This window comes from Caloenas nicobarica, chromosome 2 (genome assembly GCF_036013445.1).
Source record: "Caloenas nicobarica isolate bCalNic1 chromosome 2, bCalNic1.hap1, whole genome shotgun sequence".
Taxonomy (NCBI): domain Eukaryota; kingdom Metazoa; phylum Chordata; class Aves; order Columbiformes; family Columbidae; genus Caloenas; species Caloenas nicobarica.
In genome coordinates, this window is record NC_088246.1 from 127,569,373 (window position 1) to 127,594,169 (window position 24,797).

Sequence of the window (24,797 nt, forward strand, 5' to 3'; positions counted from 1 at the left end):
GCCTGACGGAGGGGGAGAGAGAAACAGGCTCCTTCCGCCCGCGCCCCGCCGCGCGCATGCGCGCTCCCCGCAGGGCGCCGCAGGCCCCACCCCCGCGCCATCGGAGTCGCTGGCGGCGGGCGCGCGCGGGGCGGTTTTCCTCCCCACGTGACATGGAGGCGGGGACGGGAAGGGAAAGGTCAGTGGCGACGCCGGCGGAGGGGGAGCGGAAGGTCAGGGCGCCGCGGAGCGGAAGTGGGAGCCGGAGCCCGTCCGCCATTGTGGGGAAGCGGAGCCCGGAGCAGGGGGGGAAGCGGTGCTGCGTCCGGCCGGCCGGCTCCTTCCAGCGGGAACCCGATCGGCGGCGGCAGCGAGCCCAGGCGGCGGCGACGACAATCAGGCGGCGGGGAGGAGGCGGCGAACGGCGCGGCGGGCGGGCGAGCGGCCCCGGCGTGCGGATTCACTCGAGGCCCAGGCGGAGCGGAGCGAGGGGATCGCGGCTCCCCGTGAAGAATGTCAGCCACCAGCGTCGACCAGGTACCAGCCGCGGAGCGGCCGCCCGTTCCCTGCCCTTTCCTCTTTCCCGGCCCGTCGTTAGCCCCGGCGGGGGGGGCGGCGGCCACCTGCACCTTCCCTTGCCGCCGGGGCGGCGCGTTTCGCGGCCTCCTCCCTCCCTCTCTCCCGCCTTCCGTCCCCGCCGCCATGGGGAGCGGCGATCAATCGGAGCCGGCGGCGCCTGCGATGGCGGGCCCCTTTCCCAGCCCCGGCAGCCCCTATTTATAACCGCTGATCCGCGCCAGGGCCGCTCCGCCTCCCCGCCCGCAGGGCCCGCCGGCGCTCAGCCCCGCGCCTCCCGGCCCGCCGCCCTGCCGGCTGGGCCCCGCCGCCCGGCCCCGCCGCCCGGCCCGGCTCCTTTGTGTGTTCCCTCCCCGGCCGAGCCCCTCCGGCCTGCCGCTCCCTCTCTCCGCTCCCGGAGCGCCTTGGGGCCGGGCTCCCCGCGGCGCCCAGCTCCGGCTCCTCTCCCTGGCGCTGCCCTGGCTTCTCGTAACCGCATCCTTTCTCTTCGTGCCCTTATGTCTGCTCACCCACTTATTGTCCCTTCGGGCCTCTGGTTTCTGTTCTTTCCCCGCAGCCGCTGCTTCTCCTGGCTGTTCTCATCTGTTTCTCCTAAGTGCTGTTCTGCACTTTTTTAGTTGGTTCTCCACAGAGCTTAGAGTTGTTAGTTTTTCTATCTTTGCTAGGCCTCTGCTGGCTTTTCAGTCTGACTGCAAGCTATTCTGTCTTGGTCTCTCCTTCCACCGTGGGCCTTTGCCACTCCCCAAAAGTTTTCACCCTGCAGTCTTCTGCCCACTTGTGTTTTCTCTTTATGTCTTTAATGTTTTGTTTTTTCTGTTTCTGTGCATGCTTTCCAGTTCCCTTTTATGCACTTATTTCTAGCTTGGTGAACTCTTAGCTTTGCATTGCTCTGTCTGGCACGAAGGCTGCTTCTTCCCAACTTTTTTAGTTCTGTGTCTGTGGTTGTTCTTTGCATGCCATTGTGTCTGGAGTAGATCCATCCCAAAAGATGAGTTGGGGTTTTTAAGGTTACAGCGATTTTTCTCTGGTTTTGGGAGAGGGAGGTGACCAACCAGTGCAGCTTTAGATTAAGCAGTCTTGAACAGTCTTACGATAACTCAGACACAGATGCACATAAAAGATGGAGGTGTTGCTCCATGAACTCTCAAACCTCTGAATACCGAGTTTTGCAGGACTAAAAGTTGTTAGAGTGATGGATCCTGGAGACCCGCTCATGCTTATTTGTACATATGTGAGAAGATGAATTAGATTTTCATGGACCAGCATTTGTTTTTCTAACCTATTTTATTTTGCTATAGAGGAATTAAGGATACTGTAACTTGTACTGTTACAGTGATTCTTAGTGCATGACAGATTAACAGTGTTTTGTAATGACTAATCCTAAAAAAAAAAAAAAATCCTCCTTAAGGTATTATTTCCTTGTGTGAAAGCTCCATACAGACTGTATCATTTTCTCAGTGTGAATTGCCTAGAAAAGGAACGTACAACTGCTAGTTGAGCTTACAATATCGCTGTATATTCCTTTGTATATCTAAAAAGCAAGGCATTGTATGTTATTCTCTGATAAGTACCCATCAGTCAACCTAGAAGATGACAGATGATAATGAAGTTCTAGTAGTAGCAGTATTCTTAGGCTACTAACTTTCTTTGTTCTTTTACTCTATGCTTTGTTTATTGCTTGTATTTTGCGGGGGGAGGGGGAGAAGGGCAATCAAAGTTAATTTGTTGTTTAGGTTTTCAACACCATTTAAGCTTCACATGCTGTAGAAGACTCGATTATTTCAATGCTTTCTTTGTGAATTTTTTTCAATTTTTAAATTATTTTGATGGGGGGTTTGTAATATTTTATATGATAGTATTCTATATAGTATCATAATATTTTATAATAGCATGTTTTAATAGTATTTTAAACTGATTTTTAAGTTGAGAAGAATTGGCAAAGAAATTTAATTACCCTGCAGTAAACATCAGAGGATTCTAACTGAACTTGTTTTGCTTTTTTTTCCACTTTCCTATATACAGAGACCTAAAGGACAGGGAAACAAAGGTAAGTTGATTCCTTGAATTTCTGTATAAATCTCTAATATTGATGTTTATTGAGGTTAATGTATCTTCAGACAATTGTGGGAAGAGAATGTAGTTATAGGATGTCTTTTATTTCAGAGCAAGACAACAGGAAATTGTGTGCCAAAATGTTACTTCCCAGAATTTTTACTGTGGCACAGTGGTATATCAATTTAAAATGTTTTATTTCACAAATGAAGATTAATATCAGAGGTTGGACGATAACATAGCTATTTCTTTTTAGCTGACTTTGTAATATGCTTGTTTAATATCTCTAACAGTACACCTTGGGCCTTTCTGTGCGGTGCATAGAATCAGTGTACTAGAATCATCAGGAAGAATCTTTTGAACAGCTTCCTTTGCTTGCAAGACAACCACCATGTGACTAGTTACTCATATCTGTGAACAGAATGCATCACCTTCCTTATTCTCAGAAATTTTTTGGGCTTTTTTCATTTTTATGTCAGTATAGAGTATTTTGTTAGTGCTTGTAGGCCTTCTGCTTTTCTATTTTTTTCATGTTTCTGTCAACATCTTAGTTTTTAAATACCATACTCAGTGGGGTTTCTTTTCTGCCACAGAAACAAGGAACTCACTACCTAATATTCTTCTCTCTAAAATTCTTGGCAAGTCTGTCGTAAACAGCATCTCAGATTATATCTTGCAATTTAGTTCTGGAATTTATCTTTGATATAAAGGCTAATACTCTATTTGGGAATTCTTTTTGTCTAATCATTTGTGTCCACTTAATTCTTAGGTGCACGGCAAGCTGAGCTATAGAATAGTATGTACACAGCTGCTACCTTCACGTGTTAATATGCTTATTATTTCTTTATGCAGATAAAAAACTTTTATTTTTTTTGGAGCTCATGTACTCCTTGCTCCCCACTGTTCATTATGTGAACTAATCTAATTGTTCTCTGTGACCTGTCGTTTAATGTCGTCCGCAGCGTACTTATTCTACTATTCTGTCTATGTGCAGATTATCTGCTTCCTGTTACATATATCTCTTATAAGGTGGCACATCATTCCTGAATCTTGCTGAATTTGGCCTGTTCCTTTTAATTTCTCTGCATTCAGAGGAAAGCGAACTTGTGTTTACCTTCTCAGTTTGGTCATTCTTTAATACTCTTCTCTCATATTCTAATTCTTCCACCCTTTCCACCCCCCCCCCCCCCCCCCCCAAACTGGAGCTTGTAACTGTTTCTTCGTGTCTTTGAAGTAGTTCGTGTTTATACTTTCCATGTTGCCCTTAAATGAAAAGTCCTATTAATTTTAGCAAGTAGTTTGTGGCTTCACATTCTTTGAACTACCATATCTCAGTTTCAGTGAGGTTATTCAGATGCATCTGTTAGAGAATCATACAAGTAGTTTTTAAAGTATACTCCATATATATGAATTGAAGTGGAAGTATTAAGTATTTCTATTTGGGTATTATGTTGCAGCATGTTTAATAGTGAAAATGCAGGAGTCAGCTTTACTTTAACTTATTTATGTTAGCATTTTTTTGTGTGCTATAATTTGTAAATGCTGCAGAATGTTTGAATCAAAACACATGTCTAAATTTGCTGTGTAAGGAAGAGATTTTTGCATTTCTGAACTTGGATTTTTATGGAGTGCATCCTTTTAAATGATAGATACGCACTATTTGTTCTCTTGCTGAGAATATAACCAAAATGAAAACTGTAGTGAAACAAAACAATAATCTCCTCTATTCTGTTAAATTATTTGGTATAACGTCTATTTAAGGGAACTAAATTACGATTTAGCATTGGATTAAAGGGCTGGGAGGTTGAAGATGGTAGCACAGTAGTTGGCTTTAGGTTAGAGAATTTTTCAGGAGGAGGATAAATTAAGTCAATATCAGCAATCCTTACTTGACCATCTGTTAGCAGACTGTAAATTTTTTTCAGGTGTCATGATAGGTCCCAGCTTAAAGGAGCTTGAAGGGAAGATATGATACTGAGTTCACAGACTAACCTGAAGTTGGTTCTGTGCATAAGAATCATAATGTTAAAGAGGATGGTAAAAAGATTACTGTCTACATGTCTGGTAGAGCAAATGAGAGAATGTGAGTGAGCGACGTAAGGGGTGAATGCATGAAAATAGAGTATTTTTTCATATTGAAACAAAAAATATTAGACCTGTAAATTATATTGGGATGTAGCTGATTTGTATTGTCTAGTAAAATGTTTTTGAGGCTTTATTCTATTTGATTATGAATTGGTGCGCTGTGCTGTTTCACTTGACCAGAATTTGAGGGATTGAAGTTCTAGTGTGTAGAACAGTACTATTGATCTGTTGTGTTGGATATTTATGTTGGTATTTCAGAGATCTGAATGAATAAATTGTCCTGTCTTGAAAGTTTTCTTATTCTAATTGTCAGCTACTATACAGTTGGCAGAAAACATTGGAACTGATCTAAATCAAATGATGTCTTATGGTGGTGGGGAAAAATTGTCATTTCCAAAACTCCCTTTTTTTTTTTTTCCCCCCTGTTCTTTTGTTTGTTGTGCCAGTGTATCACACCTGTGGTAGGAAAGTGCTGACTTGTGTTTATACACACACTTGTATATAAATATGAAATTTTTGAATCTGTAGTAGGCGTAAATGTAAGCATTAGCTTTAAAACAAGAATGAAACGTTTACGTTTTTTGTAGTATTTATTCATGTTAATTAAGGCGTAACAGCTTCCTGTAATGAAAATTGTGTTCTTGTGTCTTTGGCCACAATTTGTGCATTTTGGAAGTGGTTATTCAAAGTATAGGAGCAGTTAAAAGAAAGTAAGCTTTAAGTCCCTTAATTCAATGAGTTGTTTGTTGCCAATGTCTAATTACATTGTATGTTTTTACAGTGTTTGCGGAAGTATACAGTATTTTCAGGATTGGATTGATACAGATATTTTTAGTAACTGTAGATTAGTTTCAATTAGTATTCTTCATCACTGCCGTGTTCAGTTGGAACACTTAATGTGAGATTTTTGGGAATGAGGCATGCATCTTAATCTGTTTGCTCATTAAATGTGTGTGGGCTACATTCTTCATTATTAACACATTGTGTAAAGTTAGAATGAAAAACCAAAGAAACATGCTTCTACTGATTCTCTTTCACTGGGGAATGTTTATATTTACTAGGAAAGTTGTTGGTATAGAACTATTTTGTGTCACTGACTTAACAGCTCAATACAGAATAAATAAGAAAGAAAATATATTTACAAGAGTGTTCTGTGTTCGTTGTAATGGCAGACCAAAACTAATTCTGTCTTAAGTGACATTTAGATACCTCTGAAACAATAAACACAGCAGATTCATGTTTAATGAAGATTAGCTGTCAGTATGAAGAGATTAATTTTGATAGCTGCATGTCAAGACTAGAATGTTGTTTATTCCTTTATTTGTGGTTGCATGCTTTTAAGAAACTTCTGTGCCTCCATCTATGTTTTTAATTATAACAGAATTGTATTTGAGAATTGTGCTCTCCACAGTATTTGGTTAAGTCTAAGCAATGGACATGACATTGACAAAAGATTTTGAAGCTCATCCCATGTGTGACTGGGCCAAATCTGAAGAGGAGTATAGTGTTCCAGCTCATTAGTGTGTTACCATTGTGTGTACATTCAGGATGATTAATGACCTTAACTGAAACTCTGTATGGGGCAAAAAAACCCCAACACCTAATGTTAATTTGAATTTGGTATTTAACTTAGAAATACTGTTCTGTCAAGTTTTAAAACCCATTGTGCTCACCTAGGCTGGTCATATTTGGCTGTAGCTAGTATACAAATGCACTGTGCCAATTTGTAATAACTGAAGTGTCAAGTGTTCTGACTTTTAAATCTCCAGGAAGATAATCAAAACACAAGTTGCTTTCTTCCTTCCCAGGTATTTGCTTTGAAAGAGAAAAACCTGTTGGTTTATGTTATGAACTTTCATCTCTTTTTACTACTCTCTGAAGTGAATTTTTTTGAGAATTTTGGTTGTGCCTTGTGATTATATCTCTTCCTTTGTCACTCTTTTCAGCTGAAACTGAAGACAGTTTGTTTTAGAGGTGTTAAAGTCGAATGTGAAAAAAAAGGTTGAAATGACTTGGTCCAGGCACTACTTGGTTTGCAATGTGAATTTTGGGTGGCAAAAGAACCTCTGGAATGAAACAGACAAAATCCCACTCTTAAACACTACCTCCAACAAAGCTGAAGGTTTAGTCACATGGTTGTATATACTTTTCAGAAGCTTTTGCTAAAAGAGGGAAACCATGGAGTCAGTTCTTAACTCAGTGTCTCCAGCTGTCAGAAAATACGATGTTTTGTTGTAACTTCTGCAGTCATGGTTTCTGAGTGCACCTTAGTGCTGATCACTGTAAAACTGTGTGTGGTGTGTGGTTTGTATTTTTTTTCTTCATTGAACCCATTTGATAAATAACGAAAGTGCATTTGGAAAAGCAGTAATATATTTTTGTGAAGTCTTCATCTGCAAGTAGTATAATTGCAAATTGTTGGTGTAAGTCCCTGTTCTGCTTTGTACTGTGGGAAACAATGGAACTTAGTAGAAGTTTGTGCAATTTGACTTTGTTTAAATAGTAGCCTGGGGGAGGGTGGAGAGGCATTTCAAGTAATTTGGGCAGCTGGAAAATCCCAGGTAGGTGTAATGCCTTAGATGAAATGAAAGGTAATAGGAGGCCAAGAAGAGCAGGTAGGAAGAGATTCCAGCATATAGTGGCATATTTGTTGAGAAAGGATTGTAATTACCCTTGGGGACTTTTAGCTCTTGTTTCTGTCTTGCTTTCTATGCTCCAAGATTCAGAGATGCTGCTAATGCAGTACAGTATAATATTTATGTAGGAAATACAGAATTAAATAGGCGAATAGTGGTGCTCTTCATGGTTGTCCTGGGTGGTAACTGGCTTTCCTCCTGGCAGGATAAAACTGTATGTTGCAGCTTTCCCTCAACCTTTTGAATATTTCTCATCTGGTTGGTCTGCACATTTGCACTTGATCTGGTATTTCTGGAAACGCTCGATTTACTGCCTGTGCAAATAAGATGTGCCTATAGTTTTTCCTCTGTCTGTGGAGCTGAGGAAAGAATAGTCAGGAGTAGTCTGCTCTGGTTGCCATCTTTCCAGACATCTCCCGAGATCTGATTGGGATCATCAATAGGATGAGCTATTTTCTTTAAATTTAACAAAGCGGTGTTTAACAATAATGTATTCAGTCTCAACAAAGTACAGGCAGAAGTATTTCAACGTACAGATGATAAAGAAATGTTACCTAGATTAAAAGTGCAACATATCTTTTAGATATGTTACCTAATACAGATTTACTTTTAGTTTCAGTACAAAACGGTTCGATTCATCAAAAGGATGCAGTAAATGATGATGATTTTGAGCCATATCTAAGTAGTCAGACAAATCAGGTAAGTGCACACTGTTTACTATCTTAAGTTAATTTTGGAGTTCAACTGAGTTCCAGACTTAATTAATTTTTGGATGACATTTCTTAGCATTACTTATTTGCCTGGATATCTGTTGAAATATAAAACATGATAAGATATAAAATTATACAATGTCTTAAACAGGTAAAGTCTTAATGATTCTGGAAAAGACACAGTTAAAAAGCATATTCTGATATCTCCTGCTCTTGTGCTTCTGCTCTGACTTCAGAAAGATGCAGTTACAAGAAGCTTGAGGAAAAAAAACCCCAAACAAACAAACAAAAAAACCCACAAACTCCAAAACAAAACACCACACCTTAAATTTACATCATCTATTGGATGCAGTTCAAAACAACAGTTTCATTGGCTCTGAGGAAATGTTAACTGCTTGGACATAATTTCCTTTGAAGTTGGTAGAAGTAGCTCTCAGTTGATGGCATAATAGAGTGAAGCTTAATATTACTACAACTTGATATAACTTCTGCAAGGAAGTTAACGACTTTCAGAGCTGTGAATTGTCTCTGTAGTCAAATGTTAATAGTCGTTTAGTTAAGTTTGTAAGTTGTAGTGGTCTTGAGAGAGGGAGAAAGTACATATTATTAAAAGGCTTAGGGAATTTTGCTTGCCTTCTCATTTTTTTTCAAATAATACAGTGAGGAGCCATCAGCTAGAGGATGATAATGTGCAGTTTTTCCCCAAAACATCATCAGAAATCATATGGGGGTAGTCCTTCAAATGCCTTGGAGCTTTATCTTAAGAAATAAATGCTGTGATTACCCAGGAGTCTTGGGAGTGGAATTTGAATTTAGCTAGCAGACTTTGTTCTACTAGACCACAGATTGTACTTAATGCCTGCTCTCAGTAGTATGGAAATGTTAGCATGGTTTGTGTTCCACCTGAAACAAACAGGCATCCTTTTCACTATGATATCCTGGCAGGTGTCTCCAATTAGAAGTGAGAAACTTGTTAAAAAAGTAAGAATACCAAAACTAAGTCATAGTGGCAGCTATTTTTCTGTATTTATGAAACTACAGTTGTTACGACTTGTTTTTTTAAAGTAGCTTGTTATCTTCTTGATACTGTTGACATGGAGGTATTTTAAGCCTAGCTCAGTAACTGAAAAGAAAGACAATATGTTACAAAAAATGGAGCTCTTCAGTGCTTTGAAAAGGTCTATTGAGGAAAAAATGCCCATATCTAGCAGATACCTTGTTCACCTTTTATGTTGAGAGGAGTGGTGGAAGTTACAAATGCATTCATATAATACTTAAAAATATATAATGTGGGATTTTGCTTGTTTGTTTTTTTTTCTCCTTGAGCATAATTGTCTGCATTGCTGATTTTTGTTTTATTTTCTTGCAGAGTAACAGCTATCCACCAATGTCAGACCCATATATGCCTAGTTATTATGCTCCATCCATTGGATTTCCATACTCTTTAGGTGAAGCAGCATGGTCAACTGCAGGTGACCCTCCAATGCCATACTTGACAACTTATGGACAGATGAGTAATGGTGAACACCATTACATACCCGATGGTGTATTTAGTCAACCTGGGGCATTAGGAAATACCCCTCCATTTCTTGGGCAGCATGGATTTAATTTTTTTCCTGGGAATGCAGACTTCTCTACGTGGGGGACAAGTGGATCTCAGGGACAATCAACGCAAAGCTCTGCTTACAGCAGCAGCTATGGTTATCCACCTAGTTCTCTTGGGAGGGCCATAGCAGATGGACAGGCTGGATTTGGCAGTGATACTCTGAGCAAGGTGCCTGGGATTAGCAGCATTGAGCAAGGCATGACTGGACTGAAAATTGGTGGAGATATGACGGCTGCTGTGACAAAAACCGTAGGTTCAGCTCTGAGCAGTACAGGTATGACAAGCATTGCAGCAAACAGCGTGCCCCCAGTTAGCAGTTCAGCACCTAAACCAACCTCGTGGGCTGCCATTGCAAGGAAGCCTGCTAAACCTCAGCCGAAACTGAAGCCTAAAGGTAATGTGGGCATTGGGGGCCCTGCTGTACCACCACCACCTATAAAACACAACATGAATATTGGAACTTGGGATGACAAAGGGTCAGTGGTAAAAGCACCCCCGGCCCAAACAGTACTGCCTCCTCAGACTATAATCCAGCAGCCTCAGCCATTAATTCAACCACCACCACTGGTGCAAAGCCAACTGCCTCAACAGCAGCCTCAGCCACAGCAACCACAACAGCAACAAGGACCTCAGCAGCAGGCCCAGCCTCACCAGTTGCAGCAGCAACAGCTGCAAAACCGCTGGGTAGCTCCTCGTAATCGGGGTGTGGGCTTCAGCCAGAACAATGGAGCTGCTAGTGAGAACTTTGGTTTAGGTGTTGTATCCGTCAGCTCCTCACCATCTGGTGTGGAGGTGCACCCAGTGCTGGAGAAACTAAAGGCCATAAACAACTACAATCCCAAAGACTTCGATTGGAATCTGAAGAACGGACGTGTGTTTATAATCAAAAGTTATTCAGAGGACGATATTCATCGCTCCATTAAGTACTCTATCTGGTGTAGTACTGAACATGGTAATAAGCGCTTGGATGCTGCGTACCGTTCCCTGAATGGAAAAGGCCCACTCTATTTACTCTTCAGTGTGAATGGCAGTGGACACTTTTGTGGAGTGGCTGAGATGAAGTCTGTTGTGGACTACAATGCATATGCTGGTGTCTGGTCTCAGGATAAGTGGAAGGGGAAGTTTGATGTCAAATGGATCTTTGTCAAAGACGTTCCCAATAACCAACTGCGGCATATTCGCTTGGAAAACAATGACAACAAACCAGTTACCAATTCAAGGGACACTCAAGAGGTACCCTTAGAAAAAGCCAAGCAAGTGCTTAAAATAATTGCTACTTTCAAGCATACCACCTCAATCTTTGATGACTTTGCACATTATGAGAAGCGTCAAGAGGAGGAGGAAGCCATGCGTAGGGTAAGAAATCAATGTCATTGAAGTAGCTCTCCTGTTTTTTCTGGTTTTGGAATACTTGTTCTTCATACAACTGGGATTTCTGTGTGCAAGCGAGCCAAAGTGGTGCTTTTTACTCAAGGTGTCTGTACTTGATATAACTTGCTCTTGATGAAGAGGTTTAAGTTCTTGTAAATTGTTTTGTTAACACAGGCATGTGTTTAACCACAGTACTAACACAGGCCTGCTTAAGCAGAGTTCTGACATGTTTTACCCTTCAGAGTAAACAAAAACTGAATTGAGTGTATTACCTGTAACTAAAATCTTCTAGTTTAGATTTTTGTGGTTCTGTATGTCACAAAAAGGACTTGAAATTACAGGAGAAGCTTACTTTATTTACCATAACATTTCATTTCAAAATCTGCTTTAACATAATGTTAACAGCATGATTCAATTTGTCTTTTGTACAGTTGTGAAACATGGAAGTGATACAGTGACTTGTACAGTGTCAGAATCATTTTTTGGACATTTCTCATAGTGCAATTCCTTAAAAAAAAAAGTGTAGTTCATTTCTGAAAAGTTTAGCTATGAAAAATCTGGAGAGAAACCTCTAGTTTTGGAGATGTTTCAGAAAACCAGACAAAGGAAAAAGGCATTTAATTTAAGCTCTTCTAGAGTATTTGTCTGCTTTTATCTTGTGTATATTCTCTCTACTAAAACACTTGTGTTCACTATTGACTACAATATTTACTTCCAGTATATTTTTCTTTCCAGGCTTGCTAGTAACTGTAAATATGATTTGTCTCATGGTTAGACACATTTCGGCAACTATTGTACCAGTTAGATGATGTACAGGTATTCAGAAATAGGAGTTTGCATCAGTGCAGTTTGGTGGTAGTGCTCCCCATTCATCCTGTCACATCACCCACTGAATAAAAAAACCCACAAAAGTCTAGAATTTATGCTAATTAGGGGCCTGTGGGATGTGAAGTCCTGAATTTGTTCACTTTTTGAAGGTGCGACAGTTCTGGCTGCGTAAGAATTTCACTGCTTCATGGCCTCCGTACTTCTACATTTCTAGTACTGCAATGGTTCCACCCCTCTTGTACATTCCTAATCCTTCTATACACATTACATCTCCTATAGACCAGTGTTGTGCATACCCAAAATCAATTTTGAAGTTTTATAGCACAGTTCTGCAATAAATTGACATGTTGGAAGTGTTTGCATTGTTTGGAGGCAAGATGAATATCTCAGTTGGGCGTGTAATGCCTTTTGATTTTTTTTTTCTAAAGAGAATACTGAATGTGCCCTAAATCAGTATTGTTACTTCTGTGACATCTTGATGATGGGAGGACAGACCACATTCATAACTAATATTCAGTGTAAGAGGAAAACCACCCTTTTCAGGCTTTAGTACAACTTCACTGTGATTTTGGTAGTATTTTAGAAGGACTATGATTATCCTGTTTTTCTGCAGCCTTAAAGTTTCATTATTTTCTTAGTTTTTCATGTTATAAGACACTTCACAAATAAATGGTTTGCTTCAAAAATATCTAGTTTTGTGAAAAAAGTTATCAAAGGAGTCATAATTCAGACATGCCCTAGCAACTCAGGAAGATAATGTGTTTTAATTGTGGTTTTGTTCCCTATATAGTAGATGAAAGCCATGAAATGGAGATGGGGAACACAGATTTTTGGTAGTTTTTCTATGTATGCTAAACTTAAAATTCGAAGTGCTAAATTCAGCATTTAGTAGGTCTCTAACTAGATCACTGTGATTATGCATATTTGTGTAATAAAGTCACATTACTGTTTCCTTTAATGTCTTCAGGGAAACACAATATCCGTATGACTCAAGTAGTAAACTCTACGTTTCTCTGTTAATGGTTACCTTTCCCAATGCTATTAGGAGAAAACATACTTGCATATTAGGCATTGATTCTTCTGCATCATATAAAAAATGACTTGAGCGCTGTATATCTAGTTGCGAGGTTTTCTCTTTGTAGATGGATTTGAGATATGCCTTAAGCAAATGAATACCTACTTAAAATACAGTAAGTCCAAATTAAATGAATGACAGCTCCTGAGAGATCATCTTTACCTTTCTTTTATCGAGTGTTGATTTTAAACCTCTAGGTTTCTTCTTTTATCACACAGTATACAAATAACCTGTTTATAAATTGTAGACATGCAACACTTTTATGATTAAAGAACAGTTTGGGAATTCAACAATTAGTATTATAAACTCTGGTTTATGGTTAATTGAGTAATCCTTTATTTCCTAGTGCTAAGTAGGCTTTTATAGAACTGTCTTTAAATTAGTACACATTCTACTACCTGTAGCACTGTGTAAATTCAGTTCATGCCCATTTGCTGTGGCAATCACTTTGTTTCCAGTGTTTCTGTCATGAAAAATGTGTTCATTGCTGTTAATAAAATATTAAATGCATCAAGCAGTAGTAGTCATGTACATGTTCCTTAAAGTTCAATTAATGTTTTTTGTTGCATAGGTGGTAACAAACTTTCAAACAGCCAGTGATCTAAGCATAGCAAACAGCATATGATTTACAGATTTAATTTGCTTTGTAACTGTTCATCATTCCAGCTAACTTATTTTAAAATAATTGGTTGTAAGAGTTTAATCTTAACAACTCAGGGGGACCAATAATTAACTTCCAATATGACCTGGCAGTATATTTTATTAAAATATGTCAGTACACTTAATAAAAGTGGAATGAATAGTCTGTGATTAACATGAAACTTCAGTCACTTTACCGTTTGGTAAAGATTACTTGCAAATGATTACGAATACTCTCTTTAAGTGTAGATATTAGAACGCTAGTGTCTACCACTGTTTGATATGACACCCGTTTGGGTAAGGTAGCTACAGTTGGGGTTGCAAACAAATTTGTGCAGTAACCACACTTTTACAGTGCAGGTTCCAGTGTCCTAAGTGTACAAGTGCTGTGATCTTTCGCCAAAGGAGCAAAGAAATCAGCATGTTTTTCATGAGTTCTGTCACTAGTAGATTGAAATAATCTGAAATTGCATTAGTCCTTAGTTTGAACTACTGCTTTGTGGTGTAAATGTGCATATTTGTTTGCAGATTATTTAAAAATGTGTTTGCCTTTCAACAGAAATCAGTAGCACAAGTATCTAAAAAAATGGAACAGAAGTCTTAAAATATGCCATTTAAGAGCATATAATTACATTAGGAAAATAAAGGGTATTAAACGGAAAAAAAAATCTGTTTTAGTAGATATGTAACTGGTTCTCAGTAAATACAAGGATCAAAATGAGATGTTTCTCTGATTAAATACGCAGTTACTGGAAGATTACAACTTCCTCACCCTCAGGCCATGGCTTGTTAACCTGCAATTACTTATTGTCCTAGGACTTCTTTTGATGCTTTTTAGTGCAGAATTCTACTTCTGTGGCATATAATGGAAAAAAAAAATAATGGTTCCACATAATGGTAGAATGCTCTATATGGTTTTCTTAGTGAGATAGTTCAGAAAAATAATTTAATTTTATCCATGGGAGAAGATAGAAGAATTCGGTATATATTTGTGTTGATCTAGTTTGCATTTGGAATTTTTACTGTTCAGGAAGCTTTTAAATGGCAGGTAAATAAGCACTTAAAATGTTAGCTTTCTCCTGTTGTACTACAGATCTTGTAATAGGAATGCTGATATAGCTAAAACTTTCTGACTCAAAAAGAGTAATTTCTTTTTTTTTTTTTTTTTTTTTTTTTTTTCCCTTGTTCTGGTACTAATGTAATTTCTGTTTCTCTGATAATTGGTTTACAATCAGGCTGCAGTGTTAAGCAGTGTGACTGCTTTCCATTCCAGGACACTGCTGACTTTATGCCTGATTTGATATTTCTTGAAAATATCTGAAAGGAAGGAGGGAAGTGAGAATACATCCATTAAGAGTGAGTCGAAGACATTTCCTACTCCCCTTGCCTCCCAACCATGAACTATTAGGTTATAATGTCAAAGTCAGACATAGATACATCCACAGTCCTTGTACAAGTCAAGAAAAACATGTAGTTGACCAACATTTTTAATGCAGTTAAATGATAGTTGTACTAGACAGCTTCTTAAAGTTTGCCTATTCAAAACAGTAAATGAAACAGGTTATGTTTTATTTTTTGAGAAACGTGAGCATTTCCTGTATGCTTTTGGTGATGTTTCAAGGGTCATGATTTTGCAGTTTCCTTGAAATTGATGTGTTTATCCACAGTTTCATTTTCATAAATGTAAATAATATTGCAGGTCTCACATCTGTTTTAATAAAACAAAACCAGTATGGTCAGAAAGTAGAAACAGCAGGTACAGTTTTTGCTCCCTTGATAGTTGTGAGATGAGTATGTACCCCTGATCTTGGGAGAAGAAGATTATTTGGAGCGAGAATAATTTTAGACATACTGATTCAGAATTTTCATCCCGTGATGCTGTGTTATTTATCATGTCTTCATTTGCTTTTGCATCTTTAGTCTTTTGGAAACACTTAAAAATGACCTACAAGTTCTTTTCTTATCGATACATGGATTTCAAATGTGCCCATTTTCTGTGTGATTGGTAGAGTTAATTATTTCTGTTCAGAAGTAGGGGTTAGAATTTATTATGGGATGAGGACAGCATGGAGAGGTCTGGATGTTAAAATATGATATTGTATAGAGTGGCTATGCAAGAGTTGAGTAGTGGTGCCTTTTTCCTGTGAAGGGAAAAGGTGGTGCAACAGGTAAAGTGCAGTATTGGACTGCTTAATGAAAGAGATGGAATGTAATTAAATTTGCAGGTGATCTTAGTTTATAGTGACACTTGCATGGATCTTGTAATGTTTTTTCTTTTTGGTTTGAAATTCCTACCTGCAAAATGAAGCCTACAGAGTCCTTTTTACAGTGTGGGTTAAATTCTCTGACTCTGGGACTTGAAAGACCAGTTTCTCCTGTGAAATAGAGACCCCTATTGGAAAAGCTAGGAATATCAACCAAAGGGTTTACCTTAATGCTCAAAAGACCAGTCTATTTTGGAATCTGATTCTTCAGTGTACTTAAATATGAAGGTAGCTGCCTAAGAGAAGACTTCAATCTTGAATTGAGCTGGATCTGTGACAGCTCCAGCTTTTCTAAATGTTGTGTCTTAAAATTGTGTTTTTTAAAGTTGAGGAGTAATTCTAAATCTTCTTCCAGAGCAAAAGCAGAACCTTGAGTACACAGGTATAGCTATTAAAATTCCTGCTACATCTGTTACAAAATTGTCTGAAAAATTCTTCTCTAGTATATTCTGTAGGCTGTGTAGTGGATGTCATTTCCCTTCCAAGGTTACTATAGATTCCTTAGTAGAGCAATTAAATACTGTCTTGCTGTTGTTGCTCATGGGCATTTGAGAAAAATTAAAAATGGTGTCAAAATCATCTTTCCGCTCCTTTTGCTGGGACAGTGATCATCACTCAATGCAGTTTCCATAGATGTAGTTAGAAGCTGTCAGTCTTCAAAAGTCAACATTATACTGCGAGCATTGTTAACAAACAGTAACGAGGACCTAGAAGCTTTTTTTTTTTAAATAAATTTGCTGAAATGGCTGCCTTGTACCTAATTAAAAACTGGTGTTTCAGTGTTTAGCAATGTACAGGACTGAAAGGAAGCACTTGCTGCTTGTAGTTAGAATTGGCTAATCCATCATTGAAAGTATCCACCTGGGAAAACAAGACTGGAAGGGCTTTTCTGGCTCATGGAACTCAAGCTTGGTTTCTGCAGAGCCTTTCCTTGTTGTGTGTTATGATCTGCTAGTTTTCAAGTAGTTAGGTTTCTTTCCCTACCTCTGTCTTCTGAATGTTTGTACCCTATTATTTAGTGTGCTGTGGAATTTCAGATGTGGATTAAGTTCTTATTGCCGTTATCATTACCACAATAAAATAATATGGTCTGTCCATCTTCCACTAACAATGCATCTGTCTGCTGCAATTTAAATTTAGTTACCGTTTTAGAGTAATTTGTTCACATTTCTACTATTGCTAAGTATGTTTCAGAGGCTGAAATAAGTAAAATACCATCAAAACTAATAGGAAGAATAAATAAATTAGGAGTCTGGGTCTTGTAGCTTTTCAGACTTCCTTAATATTCATATGCTTGAAAGCCTTATTTCCTGTCTGGAGTTGAAATGATCTGCAGCAGCAGGGTCTTTGAGTATTAATTCATAAGGCTTACTGGAAGAAGGAACTGCTCTTCAGTTGTAAAACCTCATTTACCTTCCTGTGTTCACTTTGGTTTTTAATTTGTGCCTTGTAGTTTTCATATTGGAATAGGGAATAGAAGAAAATGGTTGTTGGAGGGGAATGGCATCTCCACAGGAAAAATTTCTATGTCCGTGTAAGGCTTCTAGAGATCCTTCCTATCTGATCATTTCCCCCCCATCTTCCCAGAGTTCCCAGAAGTACTTCTCAGAAAAATGTATTTAAATATTTTTATCTGGTTTTGAGGTGCTGTCTTCAGTAGGTTTACCTTCCCTAGTTCTGAATTCAAGAGTGAGAAGTTAAGAAGGACCTTTATTTTATGCAATTTTAAAGTTTCAGTAATGTAGCTGATGGTAACAGCCAATGAGCTCCTTGTCATAAATGGAGTAAACTATTTCTAGCGTTTTTCAGTTTTCTCAGTAATCTGTTTTTCATTGTGGTTCTCAAGCACTGAGGTCAATGTTTGTGCTGTCATAGCTGTAATGGTACACCGGGGTGCAATAAACTGCAGATTATGACTGATGCTATTAGTAAATGAGATTTCATGAACTTTGCTGTGGCTCCTTCTCAGCAGCTCTCCAGCTGTCTGTTCTGTCCCTGCCAGGTGTTTCTGCCCACGCAGCAGAGTTGGCAGCGGAGATGTGTGCCTGTGCCTCGCTTCACAGAATGCAGTCTGACATGTTAGCTTACTTTGCAGATGAGCAGAGTTTTTAAACTGAAGATTAAACTGCAGTTTGCAGTGAAGCAACTATGATGTGCTGCACATTCCCTTCGGAAGCTGGGGTGAGGATGCTACCTCTTGGGACAGGGGCAAAGCAGACAGCTTCAGGCATAAACATTGCATTAAGATGCAAAAGTTTGGCAAAATTCTAGGGGTTTTTTTGCAAGTATAGCTGATTGTGCTGGAGGCAAGTGTGTGTGGGAACTCTCTGCAATTTGCCTGTGCAACTTTGCAATCCTGGATAGCTTTCAAAATGGACACCTTGAAATGCTTGCACTTGCAACTGCTATAAAAAAAACCAAAAGTCCTTCTTTCATGTCTGCCTTCCTTCACATTGAGCTTCAGTTTGTGGGATCTGAGAAGAAAATAGAGCTGAGGGCTGCAGTAGCTTCTTGTTGTTGTTAGGCTATCATTTACATTTTTGCTACTTGAAGTGAGGCTTTTTCAGTTTCCTTGTTTTTGACAAAAAATTCCAGAAGTCAATGTTGCGTGCATCTCAGTAGTTTCTTTCAAATCGGATCAGGAAATGTTTTTGTTGCTTTGAATTTTGAAATTTGATTAGTATAGAGATTTTGTTAAATCTCAGGATAAATTACATTGCAGCTACTTTTCAGCACAGGATCATTCAATTAATGCGCTGAATTCAGAGAACTGAAGTTTGGAAATCATTCAGCCTCACAGTTCAGAACAAGTTGTACTATTAATTCCATAACTTTGCACTAGATCGATGCATGTTTCCAAGGCTCGAGCGTTTTTAGGTTCACCTTCACTTGATTGTGTCAGTTTGTGTAGAAAGTTAACTGCGTGGTCTGGCAGGTACCTTTAACCAGCTGATGCATTCCCACATTGTTGTGATTCAAATGGTACCTAATTTCCATGACCTGCTCTTAAACTCCCCCTAAAGCTGGGGAACTTCACCCCAGCAAGTTCTGAAGTGAAGCTTGCCTCTGGCAGGGAACTTAAATTGACTGGAGAAGCTTTTTATCCAAGAGCATTGCAAGAGATGTGGAAAAGGTTTTGCTCATCTGAATATAAGAAATAAAAGATTTTTTTAATGAAAGGGAAATGTAGTGGAATCCAGTCAGTTACACTGGAAACTTCCTCTGCTCTGATGCAGGAAACCTGCTGGGGGTAAAATCTTCTGCTACTTCGTCTATAATAACTTTTTAGTACAAAACCAACCAAACAAAAGCTGCCCAAAGGAAAAATGGAAAAAAAAGCAACCACAAAACAGAGGAGATGGGTAAAGACAGTGGTAGTGAGTGTGATCTGACTTAAAAGGAAGGGTTTAGTTTACTTCTGAGTGTAATACCACTACCTGTGTGTTGAATAAATCAGTTTTTCTTTGTCCATTTTGCTATATAGGGTGTCAGATGTCACTGGTATTAATATCTAAAGAAAATACTGTGCACTTGCATTGCAAAATGTCAAGTTTGTATGTCTGCTTTAAGTATTTAAATATAGTTGTAGTAATACGTAATTTTGAGACTACAGGAAAGGTGTGCTGGTGTGGTTTTTAAAGCCTTTTCCTCTGTAGAATTCAAAATGGACATGAAATATGTAACACTTCCCTTGTTTAATCCACTGGAAGCAGGTGGTCAGGATATCATTCCCTTTCTACTTTGAATTTTTATGAACTTAAATGCATTTTGAGTTCAGGAGCTACACAAAGCACAAGGTTGATCAGTTTACTGTGCAGCAGTTTGCAGTGCAGAGAGAGGCTTTCTGGACAGCTTGGCTCAGTGGTTACAGATGTAATACTTGCAAATGGGAAGGAACTGATGATTTTATTTGTATGTAGGTAGTATTTAAAATTGCTAACTTTGATATTTTATTATTTAAATCACAGTTTCATAGGCTTCTGCTTAATACTGCAGTAGTGGTTTTCAGCACTTTGTGCAATTCTCTCAGTTGAAGACTGCTGATAATAGGGGAATAATCTGAGGTGTGCACAAGCAGGCTATTTTTGAATGCCTTACATGCACAGTGAGGCATGAGGCCAGGGATCATCTCTTTTCAGCCTAGATGTGCTCTGTTAACATATCAGTTTGAATTAATGACTGTTACTATGAATCTCGCATTTTAAAACCAGTATCTTACTATGCAAATATTAGTTATGTTCTTTGAATTAGGAAAAAATGATTTCTAGCAGAATAGTGCAAGTATTGCTCTTGCTTTAAATAGACTGAAGTTCTGCCCTAGAGAATGACCAGTCTTAGATACAGAGCTGCTGGGACTGTGAGCAAGAACTCTGTGTGAGATTGACTTTTTTAGTGTTCATCTTAAAGCAACTCAGAGGGCTGTGTTGGAGAGGATTACACCAGCAGCTGTACTCTAATAACCAGTATAAATTGTATGTATCTTCTTCTTTCATTATAGTGTCTTTTTGGCAGAATTTATTTGGGTCCATATGCCAATTAGGACTTTTCCTAAATAGTTTCTAGCATAATAAAGTTTCAGTGTGGTATCAGAGTGGTTTTGAAATAATGGTTTAAATGCCTCCTGGTTTATTTTGGTTTTCCCTATTATGTTTATGTTCCATTTATAACATGCTGTGTAATGCATTAATAATAAAAATACTGGAAATGAGTTTTTTGTTCTCTTTCCAATGGAGGAGGGAACATACCTGTCTTCTGTGAAGGTATTTTAAAACATATATATAATGTGCTCAGTCGTACATATTCAGAAAGGGAATGCTATTGGAAGATAAATTCTTAGTTCCTTAGAGTCAAACTACAGTGTTGTCTTACAGTCTAGGAGGTATATAATGAAGGTAATGAGATAGAGCTCATTATCTGTTTTTATTTTTTTCCTAACGGGTAGTCATAATGCCGAAGTGTATGTTTATCTTTGACAAATTAGAGAAAATGGAGGATGTTAAAGCACCGAAAATGTTATTTACTCTGTTAGACTTGTAATATGGAAGAAGGATTTATTAGTCACTGATAGAGAGACAGCGCAGTTAGTATTTTAGCCCTTAACCATGCAAACTTGTTTATCAATGTTTGTATTACACAGACGACATCACACACTTTGTACCTTTACACCAAATGCAACATCTCATGATGCTCTGAGGGCTTTGTAGTGAACATGGGCTTAACTGCAACTCAGGCTTGCGTTCAAGCGGGCCTTTTTCCAGCCATTCCTACCTCACTGCTTTTGCATTTTGTGACTAAAAGTAATTTCTAAAAAAAGTGTGATGGCTTTTTTTTTAAAAAAAATTCTTTTTCTTGCCATTCGAGCCATGTGTTTGTACGTATGGAGGAGGTGGTACTGGGCTAGCTTGTTCTTTACCTTTTGATCTTAAGCGCATTGAAACATTTTATTATAGTGGGCTTTGAATGAGATACCTGGGAATATGATCTTTACTTTTTTGGGGATATAACAGGTGGAGAGTAGATTATTTAAATATTCGTGCAGGGCATTTTTGACAAGTTAAGCAGAAGATTTAGGGTACCTCTCTCTTGCCTTGTTTGTAGGTCACTTGGTCTCCTTTTTCAGCTGGCTTTGTGCAGTACATTTTTTTGGAAGTTATTTTAAAGCAACATTGTAAAACCTTTTATTTTTGATAGCTATTTTTGGAACATATTTGCCTTTTAGTTTTATGCATACTTCTGTGTTTCTTTTTAAGAAGTTGACTTGAATTAGGTATTTCACATTCCTGAAAAAAGTGAAATTTTTTCCTTGAAAGCTTGTTGCCTGATTTAGAGAAAATGCAAGCAATACAACTGCCCTAATGATAGGAAAGCAGATAATGTTGAACTGTATTAATATATGATTTTCCTTTTTTTTTTTCTTTTTTTCAGGAGAGAAATAGAAACAAACAATAACTATACGGAGATGTCCAGCTAGAATTACAACACTAATGATGTAGACTCTGGAAATGCCTAATATGTCTAAGAAGACGTTATTAAAGCTTTTTTCTGCTTAAGGTGACATCTTTGAACACTTTAACACAAAATTGACTCTTCTTGTAATGGTTCTCATCAGTGCATCTGCCCTTATACTCTCTCACCAAACACACTTGAGAACTGTACCTTCGTCAAGCACTTTCTGTCCTGAAGCTTTTACCAGTATCTGCTGTCTTTTGTATTTATGCATCCTAGCTATAAGGCACAGGAGACTGAACGAATGCAAGGATTCATTAACTCTTTGAATTTGTTAAATACTAACATTTAACCATTAGAAGTGGTTCAATGATGTGAGATTCACATTGCTTCAACTTAATTTTTTCTTTGTTGTAGTTTTTTTAATTGTCAGTTTTTAGCTATTCAACAGATTAAAAGCAAATCATGCCATATTTAGTCCTGGAGTAAAACTCAAGTCTAAATGTTCATGTGAAAATTATTGTAGTAATCTTTTAATATGGCAAAGCAACTTTAAGCTGCAGTTTAGCCAAATGAAACGTAACATAAAATTATATTAGAATGACATTTCCCTTGTTTCAAACTGTTTGGTGTAAGAGAATATTAATATGCAGCTTGGTGGACACCACCAGTTAATGCACATTTCTTTATTTTTTTTCTGTAACATGTATACTGAAAAAAATGCATTTGTCTGAGGAACTGTTTGTTTGCTACCACTCAATGAATCTCAGTTTTGAGTAAATGTACCTCAGTCTAAATCAGACTTTTTATGACCTTTATAACTACATTTAAAATAATCTTTAATTCCTATTTCTGGGTGTTTGCAAGCCTGACAGATTGCTATCATGAAAGTGAAAATTTACTCCTCTAGGTGAATCACTAGCTAAATAAACATAATTCTTGTTTAGCAAGCATATACTCTGTTTCTCAAATTTTTTTGTTTCATTGTCCCAATATCCAGGTGTTTTTTCCCTTGTTTGAAAATATTTTGAGAAAAATACTTTGATCTGTGGAGATGACATGTTCATAGTCATGTTAACATGATTTTTGTTAGAACCATGCAGAAAGAATTTCAGAATATATATTAAAATGTGTAATTCTATGTTAGTTTTTAACTTCTAAAAATTATATCTTTTTTTGTTTTCAGTTTATATAGCAACACATTCTATCTGCTGGAAGAGAATATTAAAAAAATGTTAAGTGGGTATATTGACTGTAACAAAAACAAAACAAAACAAAAAAATTACTGAACAGCCTGTACCAAACTCCGGGGATAGCTTTCTCTTTTTAGAACAGCAGTGTAGAAGTCAGATATGTTATACCTTAAAATAGCAATACCACATTTTATTTTAACATGTTTCATGTCTTATGGTCCAACACAGATGTTTATATTGTGTTTTGAGTCCTACAGATTCTGGCAATCAAAGTTCTGGAGCTTAAGTGGCAAAGGTTTGTTTTGAATACAGGCTATTTTGCTATATTTTACTTTTCTCTCTTCCTAAGCCCCTCGCACTCTTCTAACCTTGCAAACACAAGAAGTTCAGTACATGCTCATTATTTAAAATATTGTTTGAGACTGCAGAGTAGCAGCTATGGATCTTAATTTTTACTGCCAGTTTTCGGGGAACTCCAAAGGGAAGCCACTCCTGTATTTTGGAGAAAAGAAGCAATCTCACTTAAATGTGGTTGTGTTACAAGTAGCAAGTGGGATGAGGGAGGGATAAGTAAAGTGTGTATTGCAAGAGGAGACTTACATGAAAGCTTCAAGCCCAAACCCTGTGAAATTTGACTTGAGCCCCAAAATTGCTGCTTCCATGCATTTCTGTTTCTGGCTAACAGGTTTTATAGCTATTTGTTTCCCTCTGTTGGCTGATTTATGGATTACTGCCCATTATTCCAATTGTCATTGATCAGTAGAAGTGGCAAAGGTCAATGTTTTGAGTCCAAAGAATGTAGTCCTTCTGATGATCCTTCATAGAATAGATCAGCATGCTTCTGCTCCGTTAAAAAATATCTTATGAAAATGCACAGAAGTTTCCAGTTAAAAGAAAACTACTGGTAGAGTCAGGCATTCAGGAGTTTATTTGCATGTGCAACCATAGTTTGCTTCCACTGCAGTATTCATATTTTTGCAGACTTTGTTAGTATTTCCTGCTTTACCTCTTGCCTTTTTTTAAATTCTAATAGCATGAGCATTGCTCTTGGATTGAATCAGGTTTAGTATAATATGAGATCATCACTCTGTTGCAGACTTTGAGAGCTTGGAAAATGAGACAGGATTGTGAGAAAAGGAGGTGATCACATGTAGAGAGCTGTAACAGTTCTTATACTGTTCTAGGATTGTTAGCAAACCTACAAATAGAAGAGTTTCATTCCTGATGGTGTTAGTCATGTTGCGACCGATTTGCTGACTGCTGGGAGTTTAGTATGTGAGGCTGAAATTAAAAGGAATTTTATGTGCATATAAAGTGCTGTAAAAATAGTATATAACATTGTAAAATCAGCTATGGAATGCTGTACTAGTTAATGGACATGTGAAACTTTTAGCCTTCAGCTTCCTTATGCACGAGTTCTTTTCCTCCAGAAAGAAAAGGAATGGTGCTTAACATTTCAAATAAATGTAGAAATACATTTTTTTTGGTCTGATTTTTCCATACAGTGAAGTTGACTGCTTGCTAACGGAGGAGTCAGTGGAACCCCTTTTCTGTTCCTGATGCCTCCTCCTTTGTGTCAGCATTTGTTTTCCCGTGATCCATACTGAGCCAGTTCAAGACATTTTCTGCCAATTTAATGGTCTGGGCAGTTCTCTGTGAGGTCAAATGTTTAGAAGGGAGGTGGTGGGAGGTGAAGAAAGGAGACTTGTCCTTTCAAAGGCAGGTACCCACTGCTGAGTAGGCTTAGCTGCACTACACACTTAATGGGTTGGTGAACCAGAGATGCAGCAGAATGGTTAAAACTGGGAAAGGCTCTCCAAGGAAGAAAATCAATTCC

The 24,797-nt window shown here is 38.2% G+C and overlaps 1 protein-coding gene across 1 annotated transcript; it reads left to right on the forward strand.

The window, feature by feature from the left end:
- Positions 1-177: 177 nt before the first annotated feature.
- Positions 178-22,720, forward strand: YTHDF3 (YTH N6-methyladenosine RNA binding protein F3). The gene is made up of 5 exons (XM_065627525.1): positions 178-516; positions 2,578-2,602; positions 7,942-8,027; positions 9,408-11,000; positions 21,747-22,720. Exons 1-5 carry the CDS (start codon positions 493-495, stop codon positions 21,768-21,770), a joined length of 1,752 nt encoding a protein of 583 aa, XP_065483597.1. The 5' UTR covers positions 178-492; the 3' UTR covers positions 21,771-22,720.
- The last annotated feature ends 2,077 nt before the right edge of the window (positions 22,721-24,797 follow it).

Excerpts from the sequence above, each read along its gene's own strand:
- YTHDF3 (XM_065627525.1), top strand. The coding sequence starts at position 493 with ATGTCAGCCACCAGCGTCGACCAG. Across the intron at positions 2,603-7,941 it reads TAAAGGACAGGGAAACAAAG|TTTCAGTACAAAACGGTTCG; the intron begins GTAAGTTGATTC and ends ATTTACTTTTAG. Across the intron at positions 8,028-9,407 it reads TAAGTAGTCAGACAAATCAG|AGTAACAGCTATCCACCAAT; the intron begins GTAAGTGCACAC and ends ATTTTCTTGCAG.